The sequence below is a fragment of the Nyctereutes procyonoides genome, unplaced genomic scaffold, assembly GCF_905146905.1.
Source record: "Nyctereutes procyonoides isolate TBG_1078 unplaced genomic scaffold, NYPRO_anot_genome, whole genome shotgun sequence".
Taxonomy (NCBI): domain Eukaryota; kingdom Metazoa; phylum Chordata; class Mammalia; order Carnivora; family Canidae; genus Nyctereutes; species Nyctereutes procyonoides.
In genome coordinates, this window is record NW_026575041.1 from 5,726,536 (window position 1) to 5,746,825 (window position 20,290).

Sequence of the window (20,290 nt, forward strand, 5' to 3'; positions counted from 1 at the left end):
TTCAGCATGATTACTTTCCATTACTCTCTATCCTCCAGGTGGCTGATCCATCCTTCTGATGCTTCTAGCTTGGTATTTTTCCCACCTAGTATATTTTTAATTTCAGTGATTGTGGTTCATCTCTGATTGTTTTCTTTCATATCTTTGTTAAGGGTCTCACTGATGTCACCAACTCTTTTCTCAAGTCCAGTATATTTATGATCATTACTTTAAATTTTTTATCGGGCATATTACTTATCTCTGTTTCCCTTAGGTCTCTTGCTATGATTCTGTCCTGTTCTTTCATTTGGGACATATTCCCCAGTGTCATTTTGACACTCTCTGTGTCTGTTTCTGTGCATTAGCAAAGTCAACTACATCTTTTGTTCTTCAAAGTAGTGGGTGGGGCACACATTTTTAACAAGATGGCACTGGTCCTCTTCCATAGAGGAAGCACAGTCACTGCAAAAACAGGTACCAGCCAGAAACAGGAAACACTGCAAAGGACACATGGGCTGGACACACAGTTTTAACAAGGTGTGCCCATTATCCATGGGAAATGACCAGTTGCCACTGGATGTAGGCCCTGCAAACTACAGTTAAGAGATGTGGTATTGGCAAGATTTGTGCTGGTTTTCTGGGGAAGGGGACCCGCAGCACCAGTACTGAGGCAAGCCTGGCTTAAGGGTGTGGGGTGGAGTATAAGCAAGTTAGGTAGTGAATGCTAGTACCACACTGGTTCCCACAAAGGACCATGTGTTTATATGCAGTGGGGCAAGGGAGGTAAATGGTGCCTGCCAGCTTCTTTGGTCCTGAAGAAGCCCTCAGTGAACTCTGAGATTAGTAAATAACCCTCCCTCCTCTATGCCCCAGGAGGTTTTCAAACTGCTTCCATGATGTATCTCTGTAGGCTATTTGTTGCACTGTCTCTTTAAGGGTGAGGACTCAGTTTCCTATTGCCCTCCTGACTCTCCTAAAGCCAAGCCTACTGATTTTTAAAGTTCCAGGGTTTAAGTCCCACTGGTGGTAAGAACTCATGAAATTTAGCCCCTGTGGCTTTTTTCTTTTCTTTTTTTCTTTTCTTTCTTTCTGATTTTATTTCTTTCACAGAGAGAACACAAGCAGGGAGAGAGGGAGAAGGAGGGGCAGGTTCCCTGCTGAGCAGAGAGCATGAGTCAGGGCTGAATCCCAGGACCCTGGGATCATGACCTGAGCCAAAGGCAGACACTTAACCAACCGCACCACCCAGGCACTCCAACCTCTGGTTCATCATCCCTCTGGTTCTCAAAGCCAAATGTTACAGGGATTCATCTTCCCTGTCCAGGCTTCCAGGTGTGATGGTCTGTTTTCCCTCCCCTCTCCACAGCCATAGCTCCATCCCTCAAGTGGCCAAACCTGTGAGGTTCAGTTCCGCATTGTGTATCTGCCCTTCTATTCTCTTTGATGTGGCCTCTTCTCTACATTTAGTTATGGAGTTCTACCAGTCTCTGGGACATTTTCTGGGTCATTTACACTGACATGAGGGTTAACTATCTGCATCCATGGGATGAGGGGAGCTTATCAGAGTCCTCTTACTCTGCTGTCTGTCCTGGGAAGTCTAGAATTTTTAAAATGTAATTAATAATATCTGCACATGAGGAGTGTTTTCTCCCCTTCCTTTATGCTTGTTATTTATCTTACTAACTTGGCTGGGATCTCCAGCACAATGCTGAATACAAGTGCTGAGAGCAGATATACCTGCCTTATTTCTGATCTTAGAGGGAAAACATTCATTGTTTCACCATTAAAAATGATATTGGCTGTCGGTTTTTGTAGATATTTTTCATCAGATTGAGGAAGTTTCATTCTACTAGTTTTCCCAGAGATTTTTATCATATATGGGTATTGACTTTTGTCAAATATACTTTTTCTTTATTAATTCACTGAATTTTATTAATTTTCAAATGATATGTGCATCGTTTTTTTTTTATATGTGCATCTTACACTACTGGGATAAACCCCACTTGCTCATGACTTATCTTTTTTATATACTGATGAATTCAATTTGCTAATATTTTGTTAGAGATTTTTAGTTCTAAGTTCATAATAATATTGATCTATAAATTTAGTTATCGTAATATCTCTGTCACAAGGTTTTATATGAGGGTAATGGAGGCCTCAAAAACTGCTGGAAAATGCTGCTTCTTTTTTTCTGAGTTGGTATAAAATCCGCATTATTTCTTAAATATTTGATTAACCAGTGAAACTCCTTGGGCCTGGACTTTTGGTGAGGTTTTGATCCCAAAAACCACATTTGATTCTAATAGTGAATTATTAGAATTTTCTATTTCTTCTTCTCTCAGTTCTGGTAAGCCACGTACTTCAAGGAATTTATCTATTTCACTTAAGTTTAAACTTTAATGGCACAAAAATATTCCTAATTTTCCTTTTTATGTTTAGGATCTGGATAATCTGTTTTCCATTCATATCTGGAGTCAGTCTCTCTCTCTCTTCCTCCTCCCTCCCTCTCTCATCTTGCTAAGGGTTTATCAATTTTATTAATCTTCTCCAAAAATCAACTTTTCACTTTTTTCATTTTCTCTATTTTTTTTTTGTCTTCTATTTTATTGATTCCTGCTATTGTTATTATTTCCTTCTTTCACTTGGGGGAAAATGTAGTCTTTTTTTCCCTAGATTCTTGAGGTAGAAACTTCATCAATATTAAACTTTCTTCCTTCTAAAATTTAAAGTTACAAATTTCCAAGTCCTGCTTTAGCTTTATCCCACAAATTTCATTGTTGTAGATGCATCATCATTTAATTTCAAATATTTTCGAATTTCTCTTGTGATTTATCCCTTGATCAATGAGATGTTTAGAAATATATTAATTTCCAGCAATTAGAGACTTATCTAGATACTTCATGAATGTTAATTCCCAGTTTAATTTTGTTGTGGTCACAGAACATACTTTAAGATTTTAGTCTTTTGAAATTTATTGAGACTTGTTTTTTAGCTTGTCAGTCTATTTTGGCAAATATGCCACATGCATTTGAAAATATTATATATTCTTTAGTTCTGTATATTTTATCTCACTTAGATCAAGGTGTTGTTCAGACTTCTATATTCCTGATTTGATTTTTTTGTGTGTTTTGTTGTTCTTGTAGGTACTGAGAGAGGAAGTTAACATGCCTAAGTATGACTTCTCTCAGTTTTGTTTCATGTGTTTATAGAGTTCTAATTATAATGCCTTCTTGATATACTGACCTTTTCATCATTATCAAATCCTTGTTTCCAGTAATGCTCCAAGTTTTGAAGTCATTTTTTTCAGGTATTATTTATTATGCTTACTGTTTGCATGGCATATCATTTTCCCAATCTTTTACTTTTGATCTTCTGTTGACTTTGTATTTAACTATTCTGTAGACAACATATGATTGGGTCCAGCTTTTTTCTATTTTCTATCTAGTCTGACAATCTCTACTTTTGAATATTTGGTCCATTTATATTTGATGTGATTAATAAAATGGCTAGATTTATGACAATCATGCTTCAACTTGGTTTCTGTTTTATCTGTTATTTTCTTCCTTTGGTGTCTTGTTCCTGAACCTAACTGCTATAAGACATTCTCCTGCTTTGAAGAAGTAAACTGCCTTGTGAGAGAGCCATATGACTGGGACCTAAAGTTAGGCTCTAGGAACTCAGAGAAAACCCTGGCAACAGTGATCAAGAAAACAGATAAAAATTTCAGTCCTAGAATTTTAAGGAACTAAATTCTTCTAACAATGAGTGATCTTGGAGGAGGATTTAAAAGTCTCAGATGGGATTGCAGTCTAGGCATACACCTTGATTTTAGCTTGGTGAGACTTTATTTATTTTAGATTTTATGTATGAGAGAGAGAGAGAGAGAGAGAGAGAGAGAACAGATGCAAGAGAGAGCAAGGGAGGGAGAGGGAGAAATCCCAAGCAGACTCCATGCTGAACATGGAGCCCAACATGGGGCTTGAACCTATAATCCCAAGATCACGACCCAAGCTGAAACCAAGAGTTGGATACTCAACCAACTGAGCTACCCAGGTGACCCAGCCTGGTGAGACTCTTAAGTAGAAGACCTGGTTAACCCATGCCTGAACCTATGGCCCATAGAAATTGTGAGATGATAAATCTGTATTATTTTAAGCTGCTAAGTTTATAATAATTTGTTACACAGCAATAAAAAACTAATACAGAAATAGAGTCTACTCAAGATGAAGCACAGAAATTAAATAGTCCAAAAATAACAGTGAACAGAGTCTCAGCAACCTATGGGATAGTATTGAACTTTCTAATATCCATGTAACTGGAATCTCAGAAGAGGGTAGGAACAGGAAATATTTGAAAAAATGAAGACTAAAAATTTACCCAATTTGATGAAAATTATACTGACTAAGAGTTCAGCAAACCCTAAGCAGGATACACACATGCACACACACACATATCCAAGGTAAACCATAATCAAATTACTGAAGACTAGTAACAAAAGGAACAATCTTAAAAAGCAGCTAGAGAAAAAAAGGACATGTTACAAGTAGAACAACAGATAAAATGGGCATTTTTTTTTTTGCAAGACTTTCCATAAGAAACTAAACAAGGCAGAAGACAAAGGACTGACTACTTTACAGTGCTGAAAAATACATCCTAAAGCTAGAGAGTTGATGAATGCCTTATGGTGGCAGCAGCAGCTGCAGCAGTACTTGCCCATCCTGGAGGCTGTTGTGGTGCAAGATGTGAGTGACACTGTGCTTAGTGTCTGAGGCTCTATTCTCTTGAGTCTCAATGGATCTGGGCTGTGGTTTTAGCTTCAGTCTTCCTTGTTCCTTCCCTGATTCTAAACTTGGTCCTGTACCTTCTAGATATCTCTTAGGGGCACTCAAACAGCCTTTTAATACATTTTCTTTCTGCTTAGATCAGGCAAAACTGGTTTCTGTAACAGGCAACTAAAAAATCTTTTAAAAAAAAAACAGGAAAAATTCTTAATTCATTTTCTATTCATCTTATTTTCTCATCATTTCAACATAGTGGATAGGTGTGGTCAAGTTAACCAAGTACTTTTTCCTTCATCCATTATTTATACACTTCTTTGAATTTTCCTTCAAAACTTCTCCTATACATACTTTCATCACCATTTCCATGTTTGTTTGTTTGTTTGTTTGTTTTCTCATTTCCTGGCTCTATTACTATTATGGGCTGAATTTTGGGCCCCACAAGTTCACATGCTGAAGTGCCAACCCCCAGTACTTCACATCTGACTAGACATGGAAATAAGGCCTTTAAAAAAGTGCTTAAAATGAGACCTAATACAATCTAATTGGAGAAAAGAAAATCTAAACACACTGAGAGGCGCTGGTATGTGTGTATGCACAGAGGAAAGGCTATATGAGGAAACAGCAAGAAAGTGGCCATCTGGAAGCCAATGAGAGAGGCCTTAGAAGAAACCAAACCTGCTGACACATTGATTGGTCTTGGACTTTCTGCATCTAGAACAGAGAATATAAATTTCTGTTGTCTAAGCTATCTAAACTGTGGTATTCAGTTATAGCAGCTTTGGTTTACTAATACAACTACTGAAAATCATAAGGCTAAAGCCTTCAGACTTCTTAACAGCCAGTAAAGCAATCTTTAAAATCCATATAACACAGAGTTACTTGAGATCTTTCTGCTCTGTGAGATTTGAGTGAGCTTAGTCTGAACCTTCAGTTTCATAGTATGCAAGACTATTGCTCTCCATTTAATTTATTCATATTTCTGTACTTATTTTTTTCATGGTCCCTATGGATCCATTCCTGCAACACTTAAGTATTTTATCAGTTCAACCCTCTGCCAGTTGGTGCATGGCATTTCAGGATCTTCACCACTATCCACAAGAAGTTACATTAATTCATGATTCTATGATGGTACCAACTTTACCTAAGGCTCCAGGAGCTGTGGAAGAAATCTATCAAGTATTGCCCAGTCCTTTGCCTCATAATTGGTTTTCCTTTGACATTGCACTGGCTTCCCAACTAGTCACTCACCGTGTGATTATCCCCACAGCCTCCTGAAAAATAAAATCCAGCTCTCCTTCCCTTTACTGGGCCTATCTCACTTCCTCAGCCCCTGAGTTACTCTGCTAAATAATGCTACTCTGTTATACACAGAATTCTAAACATATTGCTCCCTTGAAGAAGCTCATTTGCCATCTCTTCATTGCTTATGTGCAGAGCCTAGACTCTAGTAAAGTCTTTCAGGATCTCTGCAGTTTTCTCCCTCCACCCTCCAACATACATCACCCCATAAAGCTCTACTGGGCATGACAGCTACTTTGGTAGCTGGACCTTGGTGCCTAGCTCAATGGCATCAACTGTCTACTTTTGCCTCCCTTGCTGCTCTTTGGGGGCCAGGCCCCCTCTCTTTTGGGCCACCCTGCATGATAGCTTTCAATTATTTTCAGTCTTTCTTAGAGTGCCTGGCACAAAGAGGGTACTCAATAACTAAATATGTGATGAATTAAGATATGAACAAGTGAACAAATAAACACCCATGCTCAAAATCTTCAAGAGGTCTCACTGCCAGCATTTGAGAAAGTCCAAAATGAAGCCTATGTCAAGGACTCTCCAGCTGACAATTCTCAACTTCTCCCTGATCCCCAATCCCATTTTCCCCAGACTCCCTCAGCTCTTCTCAGAAGCATGAAAAGCAGGCTCCATGTCCTGGAGGCAGTGGGTAGGGATGAAGAGATAGGATCAGGGTAGACCTCTGACTTTACCTATGTAAATGCTGGCATTATCGAACATTTCTTTTTTCCGCTCTCTCCACCTGGAAGGAAAGAGACTATCCATGAGCCTCATAGATCTCTTCCAAAAAAGACAATAATCCAAGGCAATGGTCAGAAAAGAAACATCATCCAGTCAAATTCTCACTTAAGTACAGGGTTTATACTTTCCTCTTTAAACAATAACTCACAAATGATGAAATGATGGGTGTGATGAGGCCTAAACAACTATGGTCTCCTCTACCTAAAATTCTTCTACCTGGGTGTTCCCTTTCCCACCTTGAATCCTGCAATCCATAACATCTGCCTTGCAGGATACTAAATGTCATCTTTTTGGACAGATAATAAGCCTATAGCCTAGAAAGAGGCGGTGATTTTCCAGGGTCCTCCAGCTACTAAAAGACAAAGCCAGGACTAAAGCCCAGGCTTCCCAGTTTGTGAACTTGCTTTGTTTCATGGAAGCAGGAAGATGAGGCACTTGTTCTGTACAACCTTCAACCTTTGTCCTTTTACAACTGGTCCACAATGAATCTGTAGTAATAGGATTTGACTAGGCTTAAGTGAGAGTCCTTATTCTTAGAATATTGTTCTGTGTTGAATAGAAAGGATGTGAGGAGGTACAAGCAGCATGAGAAGTAATGAGATTTTAAACCCTGTCTTCCTGAGAGTTTGCCATGTGGGATTACAGGAAGAGTCTAAGCATTTTTTCTGAACTTTCCATAAGAACCACTTACACTTTAATCTTGGGAAATATTCATTTAAAATTACAAATATAGGCTTACCAATGAAAATAAAATATGGTAACGATGAGAACCGCAGAAACACTATCCATGAAAAGCCACATGAACATATAGTAACCTGGTGTCTGCAAAACAGAAAACAAAACAATTTTAAAAGACTACAGTTGGAAGGGATTTTTAGCTCACAAAAGCCAAGTCCTTTGCTCTCCTGCCAGGGCTGAGGGAAGAGCAGGGGGAGACAGGGCAGGCAAAGCAGATGGAAGAACTCTGATGTGGTCTCAAACAGTGTGTACCTGCTCATAACCTAACAATCACCCCTTATATGTGCAGGGGACTCTACAAGGGACAGAACACTTCATAACCTTCATTCCCCTTAACCCTCAAAGACAGACGAGTCCCAGAGAAGTCACATAGCAAGGCTAATCTGGGCCCTAGACTATAGCCCAAGTTTCTTGAGTTCCACTGCTCCATGTTTCCATAGTATGGCTTCCCAAACCTGGCTGGACATCCAAATCTACCTGGGCAGCTTTTAGTAATACAAGGTCACAGGTCTCACTAAATCCCTCAGGAATTAGAATTTCTGCATTTTGAATAAGCTTCCCTGGTAATGCTGAAGCAACTAGTCTGTGAACCAGCATCCAGGAATTTTTCTTCTAAATCATCATGCTTCACAGACACCTGGGTGGCTCAGTGGTTGAGCATCTGCCTTCGGCTCAGGGCACGATCCCGGGATCCAGGGTCAAGTCCTGCATCGGACACCTTGCAGAGAGCCTGCTTCTCTCTCTGTCTCTCATGAATAAATAAATAAAATCTTTTAAAAAATCATCATGCTTCAAATAAGCATGTTGAAATTATAACTCCTCCTTAACAGATTGCCTTCTCCATGCTCTTTGCCTGAATCACCCATTTCCCAGAGCTCCATCTCCTGGGTCCTCTTAATGTGAGTTTTATAATTACCTGATTTGATCCTCCCTTTTCATCTCATTGCTCCCAGACCAATTTTACTTGATGATGCCCCTGAGGGTGACACTTTTTACTTTTTCTTGAACCTTTCCTCACCCTATCCTAAGGTCGTTCTGTGAACTGAATAATAACAATAATAATAACAACAATAACAGTCATGATGACAACAATTAATAATTAATGAGCAGCCACAAGAGCTAAGGAAGCATTCGAAGCACTTTAAGGATGTTTTCACATATCATCCTCACAACAGCCCACTAAGCATGTATAGTAGAAGTCCTTAAATAACTTCCACTAAAACCCTTAAAAAAAGACATTTATTTATTTACTTTAGAGAGAGAGAGAGAGAGAGAGAGAGAGAGAGAATGAGCAGGGAGAGGGGCAGAAGGGCAGAGAGAAACAGACTCCCTTGGGCAGGGAACCCATTGGGCAGGGCTCACTCAATCCCAGGACCCTGGCAGGGATCATGACCTGAGCCAAAGGCAGATGCTTAACTGACTGAGCCACCCATGTACCCCTAAACCCAGGCTCTTAATCCCCTCTGGGAAAGAGTGACTAATAGCTTGGTCTACTCCCGGTTTCCCATCAGGTGAGCTGTCCATTTACTAAGAATCAGTCATTCTTCCTCCCTAAATGGCTTAGAACAGTGTACTTATTATAACTGTGCAGTGTCATAATTAAATGTTACTCAAATCTATAAATCTAAGTGATATGCCATTTTCTTTTTTTTTTTGATATGCCATTTTCAAGAAAACTAAGCCAATACTTTGAAAATCTCAGTGAAGACAGAACAGGTTATTAAACTACAACGGAATGAAGTATGAGTGAAACACTGTTAAGAGATTGGGATAAGAGCATTATGAAAATCTGGGTGAATCCCTCATTCAGACAGCTTCTTTCAGTGATTTTATGTTCTTGTTCTGCTTTAAGGAAACAAAACTTAGAAATCATAGCTGGTTCATTTGGGTGTTTAAATAAGCAAATGTAATATAGAATTCCACCCACTGAAGTAACCTCAAAAACTTTGACTCTGTGTTACAAAGTAAATGAATATTCTAAATTAAAATGTATGAGGTATGTATGTGACAGATCATTTACAAAAATGACAATATTTCACCCAAAATGTAGGAATGTATATAGTGTGACTTTGCTGTTCCTCTCCATCAATAAATGAAGTCTATTTCTCCCCTACCCTACCTTGATTCTGGACTTGGCCATGTAACTGTCTTTGGCCCACAGACTACACACCAGGAAAGCCTTAAAAACTGTATGTGCAAAGGCTTGACCTTTCTTATTGCTGGGAACCCACAGCCACCAGTTGAACATGCTCAAGCTGGCCTCCTTGAGGATGAGTGATCACATGAAGAAAGATCCCAGGCATTCCAGGTAAGACCTGAGACATATGAATGCACTCATCCTACTCCTACACCAAGCTGGCTCAGACCAGAGGACCACTTAGCCATCACAAAAAATGTGACAAATAAATATTTGTCTTAAGGCACTACACTTGAGGTGTCTTTTTTTTTTTTAGTAGTAAAAGCTGACAGACTGTAAATACACACATGCACACACACACATACATTTATAATTCCCCACTTTAACCTCTTCAGTTAACAGACCAATGATCAGAGTAGATCGTGATGGATAAAAGTAATTCTGTTGTACTATCATTATCCTCAATTTCCTAATAAAAAGAGGCACAGACAAGCTAACTAATGTTTCCAAGTGTGGTAGTGCCAAGACTTAAAACTGCATATTCTAACTCCAGAGTGTGAGCTGTTTGAGAAAACTCAGGTGATACTGGTCCCACTTTCCTGAACAAAGTGACATTGGAGTCTTTAAAAAAGCCAAAGCCACATATAGAAAAAAATTTCTTTTTAAACTTTATATCCTTTTGTACTCTTTGAATTTTGAATCACATGAATTTATTGTCAATTCAAATAGTATCAATCCAAGTATTAAAATAAAAAGATTTAATAAAGCTTCATTTAATATATACAAAGGGACAACTCTGATACATTACTGATTTAGGGTACAGGATTATGGAGTGGTGTGTTGCTTTCAGTTTTATGTATTTTTATAATGACTGAATTTCATATAATGAACAGACTTACTTTGTAATCAATTTTTAAAAACAAAATGTTAGAAAAATTAGGAAGGAAAGGAAAATTATATGAGGACAGACAAATAGAAAGGCTTCAACCTAGCCAAGGGACCTGCCATTCAAGGTTTTCTTCAAGGTAATCCCCAGAAAGTTACCCAAGCCACTGAGAACAAAGGTATCAGTAATTTTACACTGCCACCAGACCTCAATGCAGTACTGGCTCTATGAGACCGTGTCCTGACCCTGATTCTTTTTCTCCTGGTCCTGACCCTAAGCAAGGGCTAGTGACGCCCTGGTCCTGACTCTAAACAAGGGCTAGTGATGCCCAGAGGGATAGCGAAGGCAACTGAAATTTATGCTTCTCATTTGGGCTTCTCTGCTTAACCGTGTACCTTTTTAAGACAGCTTGGAGTTTGGGTTTTTACTCTCAACTAGACACTTCTCTGAATTGAGGCTCTTTGGTGACTAGGAAGTGAAATTTGAAAATTACCTAAAAGTGACTAGAAAAGTTATGGGACCTGAGTAGGATTTCATTCAGGAGCAGGGAAAGGCTAACCACAGAGCAGTTTAAACAATGAAGAGAAATTAAGCTCATTTCTGTTGTACACTATTGTGTCCAGCTCGGTCAAGCTACTTTAACAGATAAGAGCTTGGTAGCAGTTAACTGGTTATCTAGGGCTGCTTCCACAGATAACAAATTATAGGATTTTAGCTGTGATTATAACCCAAGTGTTCAGGTCCCTAAACCTTTGACAATAAGCAGTATCAGGGATAGGAGGGCAATCAAGTTAGGTGGCTGGACACTAGCTCTCTCTTTTCCTTTTTAAAAATTTTATTTACCTATTTGGAGAGAGAGGATGCAAGTTGGGGGAGGAGCAGAAGGAGAGGGAGAATCTCAATCACACTTCACACTGAGCTCAGGCCCTGAGACTGACTCTTCTTTTCAAAAGCATTTTGTTCAGGACACACAGTTTTCACTTTGGAGTCAAATATACTTGGTTTTCTCCACAAAACCCAGGTCATTGTCATCACTGCCATGCGTCTAGGAAGGTGGGGGTACCGTAACAAAACTCTGGAATCAAACCTCATTCTGAATGTGGCATCATATGACTATGTCCAAGAATCTTAATATCTTCAAACTTCACCTTCTTCATGGGGATAATAAGAATGTGTAACTGAGAGGGTCAAATTACATAATGCATGAAAAACATATTGTGAAGACTCAATAAACGGCAGTTATTATAACAATATTAATTTCTCTCTGCAAATCACAGAAGGGTGTGGGTGAGAGAAGGGAGAAGAATGCCTTATTTCCAATATCACAGAGGTCTCTGCTATTAAGTAGCTCCCCAGGGGTCTGCACAGTGGACAATGTAGGGGTGGGATAAAGGACTTTGATTCCTACTATACCAGACTTGAAAGAACAATCTGGACAACCAGCTCACCATGAAGAAGTAAGGGTGATTTATCTGCCTCAGGATCTGAATGTTGTCTGTGGTCACTGAATGAATCCTGGAGCACCAGGCCAGTGAGTAGAGCCAAGGTTCATTGACGATGTATAAATTGATTGTGATGTTAGCTGCTTTATAATCTCTGGAATAAAAACAGAACCCACAGGGAATTTAGACTTAATCTCACTTTCCTCATCTAAAAGGGTAACAAACCACCATGTTTGGAAGAGGCCGCTGCTTAAATCACTAGAAGCAGCTGGTCCTGTGACAACTTATGATAATGCAGAACGGGTTTATGTTGCAATGAGGTAAAGGACTGGATTTAATACCTAACCAACATGATATGTTAGTAAAGTAGATGTCCTGAGGAGGAAAAAAAAAAGAAAGTAGGAAAAAAAGACAAAGCACTATTTGTAGCATTTGCCAATTTCCATGGTGTAAATACTTCTACCTTGGCCAATTTTAAGCTACCACTGGTGAAACAGATCTGCAAAGCTTCTGAATATTTAATAAATGACTCCCATGTGCTGGCATGAACCAGCTCCAGCACACTATTGTGTAGCAACTACACATACTTTCATCAGAGCACTTAACACCCTCTACTAAATTTATCTGCTTTCTTATTAGTCTTCTTTATTTGACTATAATCAAATTAAAAGTAGAGACTGTGTATTATTCATCTCTGCATATCTAGTACCTAGCATAATACCTGCCCTCATAAATGATAAATGAAGGAATGAATAAATGAATACCAATCTGGTAAATACTTAAATTTCAAATATAAAATTTATTTACAAGCACTGAGTAGGGACAATGAAACCAAACGTTTCCCAATGCACAAAATATCAGCAGACACTTGTACATTCTCTATAGAGAAAAGAAGAAAATAAGTATTGAAATACTTAGCAAGTCTAGTCAAGTTGTCATTTTCAGGAATTAAATTTCTTACAAAAAATAAAAAAAATAAATTTCTTACAAAATACATCATGTAAATGCCTTCAAAAAAAATTTTTTTAAACAGCTCTGTACAAGCTTGGGTTTGAATTCCAGCTCTATCATACTCTAACCTGGCAAATTGTTAGGCTCAATGTATAACTATAAACTATATAGCACTGCCTTTGCATGAGTGTTTGCAATTATCCAGTATGTTAGAATTATCTCTAAGACAATTCTACAAATTACCCACAGATAAATAAAAAAATAGCAATAAGGAAATAGCAGTAAAAGCTACTTATACTTTTGAAACCAATACACAAAAATCAATCACATTTACATATATTACTAATGAATACATAGAAACTATCAAAAACACAATATCGTTAACAATTAACAAAGAAAATAAAATACTGTGGTATAAACTCAACAAAACAAGTGCAAAATCTATAAGCTGAAAACTACAAAATACTGATGAAAGTAATCAAAGAATATTTTTTTTAAAAATAGACAATGTGTTCATAGACTGGAAGACTCAATGCTATAAAGATGTTAATTCTGAAACTGATCCATAGCCTTAATGCAACTTCTATCAAAATCCCAAAGTGTTTTGTACAACCAGGTCAATTGATTCTAAAATTATATGGAGAGGCACCTGGGTGGCTCAGCTGGTTAAGTTTTTGCCTCCGGCTCAGGTCATGATTCCAGGGTCCTGGGTTTGAGCCCCAAGTCAGGCTCCCTGCTCAGCAAGGAGTCTGCTGTTCCCTCTCCCTCTGACCCTCCCCTGCACTCCTCCCCCCGCCCCCATCATGCTCTCTAAATAAATAAATATTTATTTATTTATTTTAAATAAATATTTAAAAATAAAACAAAATTATATGGAAAGACACAGCCCCAAAATAAATCAATCCTGAAAAAGGAGAATAAAGTGAAAGGGGGTCAGTCTACCTAATATTAAGGTTTATTAGTAATCAAGCTACAGTAATCAAGAACATGTAATATTAGAGAAGAGGGAAGCACACAGTTCAATGGAATATAATTTATTTATTTATTTATTTTTAATGGAACATAGTTTAAAACCCAGAAACAAATCCACACAAATACGCCCAAATGATTTTTTTTTTTTTTTTACAAAGGTGCAGAAGCAATTCAATGGAATAAGGACAGTTTTTCCAACAAATGGTGGCAGAACAATTGGACAGGCAGAGACCAAAAAACAAAAACAAAAACAAAAACAAAAAACAAAAAACAAGGACCTTGAGATATACCAAACAGACTTAAAAATATATAAGATATGTAAAACTCACTTTCAGGGAAATACTATGAAAGAAAATTTTTGAGATCTAAGGGTTAGACAAAGAGCTCTTAGACTTGAGCTAAAAATATGACTCATAAAAGGGAAAACTGATATGCTAGGCTTCATCAAAATTGAAAACCTTTTGGGGGGTGCCTGGATGACTCGGTTGGTTAAGCATTTGCTTTTGGCTCAGGTCATGATCCTGGGGTCCTGGAATTGAGCCCTCACATTGGGCTCCCTGCTTGGTGGAGAGGCTGCTTCTTCTTCTCACTCTCCCTCTGTGCTCTACCCCACCCCTCAAATAAATAAATAAAAATCTTAAAAAAAAAAAAAAGGCTTGAGCCTTGGGAAGAATTAAAAAAAAAATTAAAAAACTTTTGCTCTGTGGAAGACCCCCTTAAGAGGATACTACAGACTAGCCATAGACTAGGACAATATATTTGCAAAACACAGTTCCAACAAGGGACTAGTATTTATAACATTCAAAGAACTACAAGTATGATGAACTCAAAGAGACACACAGTGAGATACACTATAATCAAATTTTCAAAAGGCAAAGACAAAGAAAGAATCCTGAAAGCACTAAAACAAAAGCAACCTGTCAGATCCAAGGAACCCTCAATGAAGTTATCCCCAGATTTCACATCAGAAACTTTAGAGGCCAGGAAGCAATGGTACCACATATTCCAAACGTTAAGAGAAATAAAATATATAAACCAAGACTACTGGGGATCCCTGGGTGGCTCAGCGGTTTGGTGCCTGCCTTTGGCCCAGGGCGTGATCCTGGAGTCTCGGGATCGAGTCCCACGTCAGGCTCCTGGCATGGAGCCTGCTTCTCCCTCCTTCTGTGTCTCTGCCTCTCTCTCTCTATCATAAATAAATAAATAAATAAATCTTTAAAACACACACACACACACACACACACAAAAAAAAAAAAAAAAAAAAAAACCAAGACTACTATCGCAAACAAACAAACCAAAAAGCTGTCCTTGAAAAGTGAGGGGGAAAATTAAGGCATTCCCAGATAAACTGAGGGAGTTCATGGCCACTAAACCTGCCCTTTAAGAGAAGCTCAAAGGAGTCCTGCAAGGTGAAAGGATTGAGTACTAGAGAGTAATTCACAGCTGTATGGAGAAAGATCTCAATAAAAATAAATGGGCAACCATAAAAGTTAGTATTATTGTAAGAATAATTTGAAAGACTAATATATCTAAAGAAAAAACAATTAGTCTGCAAGACAGTATCCCTGTAATTTTGGTTTATAATTTCACACATAGTTTCCTATGTAAATTAAGAGACTAATGAGTTTAAAAGAATTACTAGCTTACGTTCTGGAGTACACCACATACAAAGATGTAATTTTCTGATATCAACAACCAGATGAGGTAGGAAAGAAATTGTAAAGGAGCAGAGTTTTTGTATGTTACTAAAATTAAGCTGGTATAAATTCATATTAGAATCTTATGGATTTAGGATTTTTTTTTTTAGATTTTATTTATTTATTCATGATAGAGAGAGAGAGAGAGAGGCAGAGACACAGGCAGAGGGAGAAGCAGGCTCCATGCGGGCCCCAATCCCAGGACTCCAGCATCACGCCCCGGGCCGAAGGCAGGCGCCAAACCGCTGAGCCACCAAGGGATCCCCTAGGATGTTAAATATAATTTCCATGGTAACCACAAAGAAAATAGGTATGGAATATATCCAAAAAGAAATAAGAAAAGGATTTAAACATTTCACTACAAAAAAATCAACTAAACACGTATATATAAAACAATACTACAGGAAATAAGGGACAAAAAAGTTATAAAGGCATTATAGAAATAACAGTAAGAGATGACAGAAACAAAATCAATATTTACAGAAATGACCCAAGTCACAAAATGACCTAAGTCCCTCCTTCTCAGTAGTTATTTTAAATGTAAATGGATTTGGGCTTGGCAGTTTAGCGCCGCCTTCCGCCTTCTGCCCAAGGTGTAATCCTGGAGACCAGAGATGTCGGGCTCCCTTTGTGGAGCCTGCTTCTCCCTCTGCCTGTGTCTCTGCCTCTCTCTCTCTCTCTCTCTCTGTCTCTCATGAATAAATAAATAAAAATCTTAAAAAAATGTAAATGGATTAAACTCTACAACAGACATTGGCAGAATGACCCAACTATATGCTCTCTTCAAGAAACTCATTTCAGAATCAAAGACAGACAGATTACAAATGAAGAATGGAAAAAAGATATTCTGTACAAATAGTAACCCAAATCAGCAGCGGTGGCTATACTGATATCAGACAAAATAGACTTATATCAAAAATGGTAACAAGAGGCAAGGAAAGACACATACATTAATAAATGGTTCAATATGGCAAGAAAATATAACAATTATAAACATTTATGCACCTAATGACAGACCAAGAAAATGTGTACAGCAAAACTTGATGGAATTGAAGGGAGAAACAGACAGATGTATAGTAATAGTTTGATACGTCAATACTCTATTAACAATGGATAGAACAACCAGATCAAAGATAAGTAAGGAAATGGATGACTTAATCAACACAAGAAACTAACTATATCTAACAGACATATACAGAATACTTAACAATAACAGCATACAAACATTATTCTCGAGGGCACACAGGACATTTTACAGGATAGACCAATATGTTAGGTCACAGATAAAGTCACAATACATTTTAAAAGATAGTTATCATACAAAGTATCTTCTAACCACATGAGGATGAAGCTAGAAGTCAGTAACATAAAACTGAAAAATTAACATATTTGTGAAAAATTAAACCACATACTTTTAAACAATCAACAAGGGAAATTAGAAAATACTTAGAGATTAATGGAAACAAAATCACAACACGGGAAAATTCATGGGATGCAGCAAAAGTGGTGCTAAAGGGGAAATTTATAGCTAAATTTGCTTATATTTAAAAAACAAGAAAAATCTCAGGGTGCCTGGGTGGCTCAGTTGGTTCAGCAGCTACCTTCAGCTTAGGTCATGATCTCGTGATCCTGGGATCAAGTTCTACATTGGGCTCCCTGCTGAGTGGGGGGGGTCTGTTTCTCCCTTTCCCTAAGTCCCTCCCCACCATTCAGGCTCTCTCTCTCAAATAAATAAATAAAATCTTTTAACAAAAACAAGAAAATTCTCAAACCAACGACCTATTTTTATATCTCAAGGACCTAGAGAGTAAATTGACCCAACATAGCAAAAGAAAGAATACAATAAAGATGACAGCATACATAAATTAGAGAAAAGAAGACCTATAGGGAAAATCAATGAAATCAAAAGTTAATTCCTTGAATATAATCAACAAAATTAATAAACCTTTAGCTTGATGGACAAATAAGAAAAAAAAAGACTCAAATTACAGAAATCAGAAGTGAAAGGACATTACTACCAATTTTATAGAGATTAAAAGAATGATAAGAAAGTACTATGAACTTTCAGTACTATGAACAGATGTACATCAACAAATTTGATAACCTAGATAAAATGGACAAATTCCTAAGAACACAGAACCTACCAAGACTGAATCATGAAGAATTAGAAGATGTGAATGGATCTATAATGAGTAAGGAGACTGAATCATCACTAAAAATATCCCAACAAAGAAAGTCCTAGACCCAATGATTTCACTGGTGAATTTCACCAAACATTTAAAGAACTAATACCAAACCATTAGGATGGCTACATCAAAAAAAGAGAAAATAATGATATGGAGGATATGGAAAACTGGAACTTTTGTGCAATGCTAGTTCAGCTGCTATGGAAAACAGCATGACAGTTCTTCAAAAATATTAAAAATAGAATTACTACTTGTTTCAGAAAGATGAGAGTAGGAAGATCTCGAACTCATCTTGTCCCAGGGACACACAGAGATAACAGCAACATTCTATGTGACTAACTGTAAATGACCTGAAGACTGGCAAAACAGATCTGCCGTAGCTAAGCATAGAGAGAAGGCCACACTGAAGATGGTAAAAATGGTAGGGAGGGACAGAGACTTTTCTTAGAACCAAATTCCTGCTGTGACTAACTACAAACGGGAGGCATATCACAAGCACAGAGAAGCAAGAGTATCAGACTCCACCACAGGCATCCCTGGCAGGGGGACCCACACTGGAAGATAATGTCTGGCTTTGAAAATTCGCAGGGCTTAACTCCAAGAACTTTAATAATCAGCAGGGTTTAACTCTGTGAGCTTTAAGAATCCATGAGACTTAATTCTGGGAGAGCTGGGGGTGACAGGAAACTGAGTCTCTGAGCATAAAGAACCAGCATACCAAATAATTAGACTAAGAAACAGCACAAAAGCAGCAGTTTGTAAAGCACCTAAGGTATATGTGAAGGAGATTCACTGACCCTTCTTAGAATATGTATAGGAAGAGCAAGAATCTACAGGAAATTTCTCAGGGTACTTTTGTACAGCAGACAGCATTTGCCTTTCACTTCCCCAGCCTAGACAGCCAGCGCTAACACTATCTATCTTGCTAGTAGTACCACATGTCCTGCCATGGTGTTCCCCTGCAGATCTACCTCATCCAACTCAGATGCAAGAGTCCCTCCAAAGTGGCTGCTGCCCACCACACTCTGAAGTCTGCCCCAACTGGACCAGTCCACTCCAAAGTGACTCCTGCTCTGGGGAAGTGGAAAAATAACCCCCCCACACCAGGGTGCCCATACTCCTTGCAGCTAGGCCTCTAAGAACAGGGAGCAAGCACTGCCTTTTGGTATGCCTACAGCTGTGGCAGAGAGGCTAACTGCAGACAGCTAGGCCCCATACACCAACAAGCCAGTGGCTGCTGTGGGTAGACCTCTCAATAATGTGGAGACCAAACCCTGCCTAGTGTATCCACAGCAAGCAAAGCAGGTCATCGCAGCCAGCTGGGTTGAAGGCAATCACAGTTCAGCTACAATAGGAGGGTGCATGCAGCCCACACAGGGGACACTCCCAGAGCACCTGGTTCTGGTAACCAGAGGGGATTGTGCCAAAAGGCAGTGTAGGACTACAAAAGGCCACCACATTCAAGACCAGCAGATATAACTGCTAAAGCTAATACGAACACAGAGAGAAGAAATGAAAAGACAGAGTAACATGTCCCATAAGAAACAAAAAGTCTAAATCACAGTAAAAGAGCTAAATGAAATGGAGATAAGCAATATACCTGATAAAGAATTCCAAGTAATATTCACAGAGATACTCCATAAACGTGAGAAAAGAGTGACGAACTTATTGAGAACTTCAACAAAAAGATAGAAACTACATAAAAAATCCAGTCAGAGCTGAAGAATCCAATAACCAAAATAAAAAATATACTAGCAGATTAGAGGCCAAAGAAGGGGTCAGCAATCTGGAAGACAGGGTAATGGAAATCAACCAAGCTGAACAGCAAAAAGAAAAAAGAATAAAATAAATAAATAAAACTAGGTTAAGGGAAGTCAGTGACATCAAGTGTAACAACATTTACATTACAGGGATCCCAGAAGAAAAAGAAAAAGAGAAAGCAGAAAAATTATATAAAGAAAAGATAACTGAAAACTTCGCTAATCTGGGGAAGGAAACACATCCAGGTCCAGGTAGCACAGAAAGTCTTAAAAAGATAAACCCAAGGAGGTCCACACCAAAGCATATAAAGTAAAATGGCAGAGTGCCTGGCTGGCTCAGTCAGTAAAGCAAGTGACTCTCAATCTCCAGGTTGTTAGTTCAAGCCCCACATTGAGCATGGAGCCTACTTTAAAAAGAAAAAAAAAAAAAGCAAAAAATAATGAGAAAGAGAAACAAAGTGTTTCTCAGATATAAAAAGTTGAAGGAGTTCATTACCACTAATCCAGATTTATGATAAAGGTTAAGGAGAATTCTTTAAGTAAAAAGAAAAGGCTATAAGTAGAAGAAAATTATGAAAGGGAAAAAGTTCACAGGTAAAAACAACCATAAATTAAAGCTCATAGATTAATCACTTATAAAGACAGTAATAGAGGTTAAATAACAAGAGTAGTAAAATGAATCATATCTATAAAAATTTTGTATATTAAATATACACAAAATAAAAAGATATAA

The 20,290-nt window shown here is 38.1% G+C and overlaps 1 protein-coding gene across 1 annotated transcript in view; it reads right to left on the reverse strand.

The window, feature by feature from the left end:
• Positions 1-20,290, reverse strand: part of GDPD4 (glycerophosphodiester phosphodiesterase domain containing 4) — a 108,955-nt gene that overhangs the window by 19,328 nt on the left and 69,337 nt on the right. The window contains exons 13-15 of the mRNA XM_055320363.1: positions 11,998-12,145; positions 7,528-7,610; positions 6,740-6,789 (exon numbers count right to left, since the gene is read on the reverse strand). Of these exons, the coding sequence (XP_055176338.1) occupies positions 6,740-6,789; positions 7,528-7,610; positions 11,998-12,145 (281 nt within the window). The remainder of the gene's footprint in view (positions 1-6,739; positions 6,790-7,527; positions 7,611-11,997; positions 12,146-20,290) is intronic.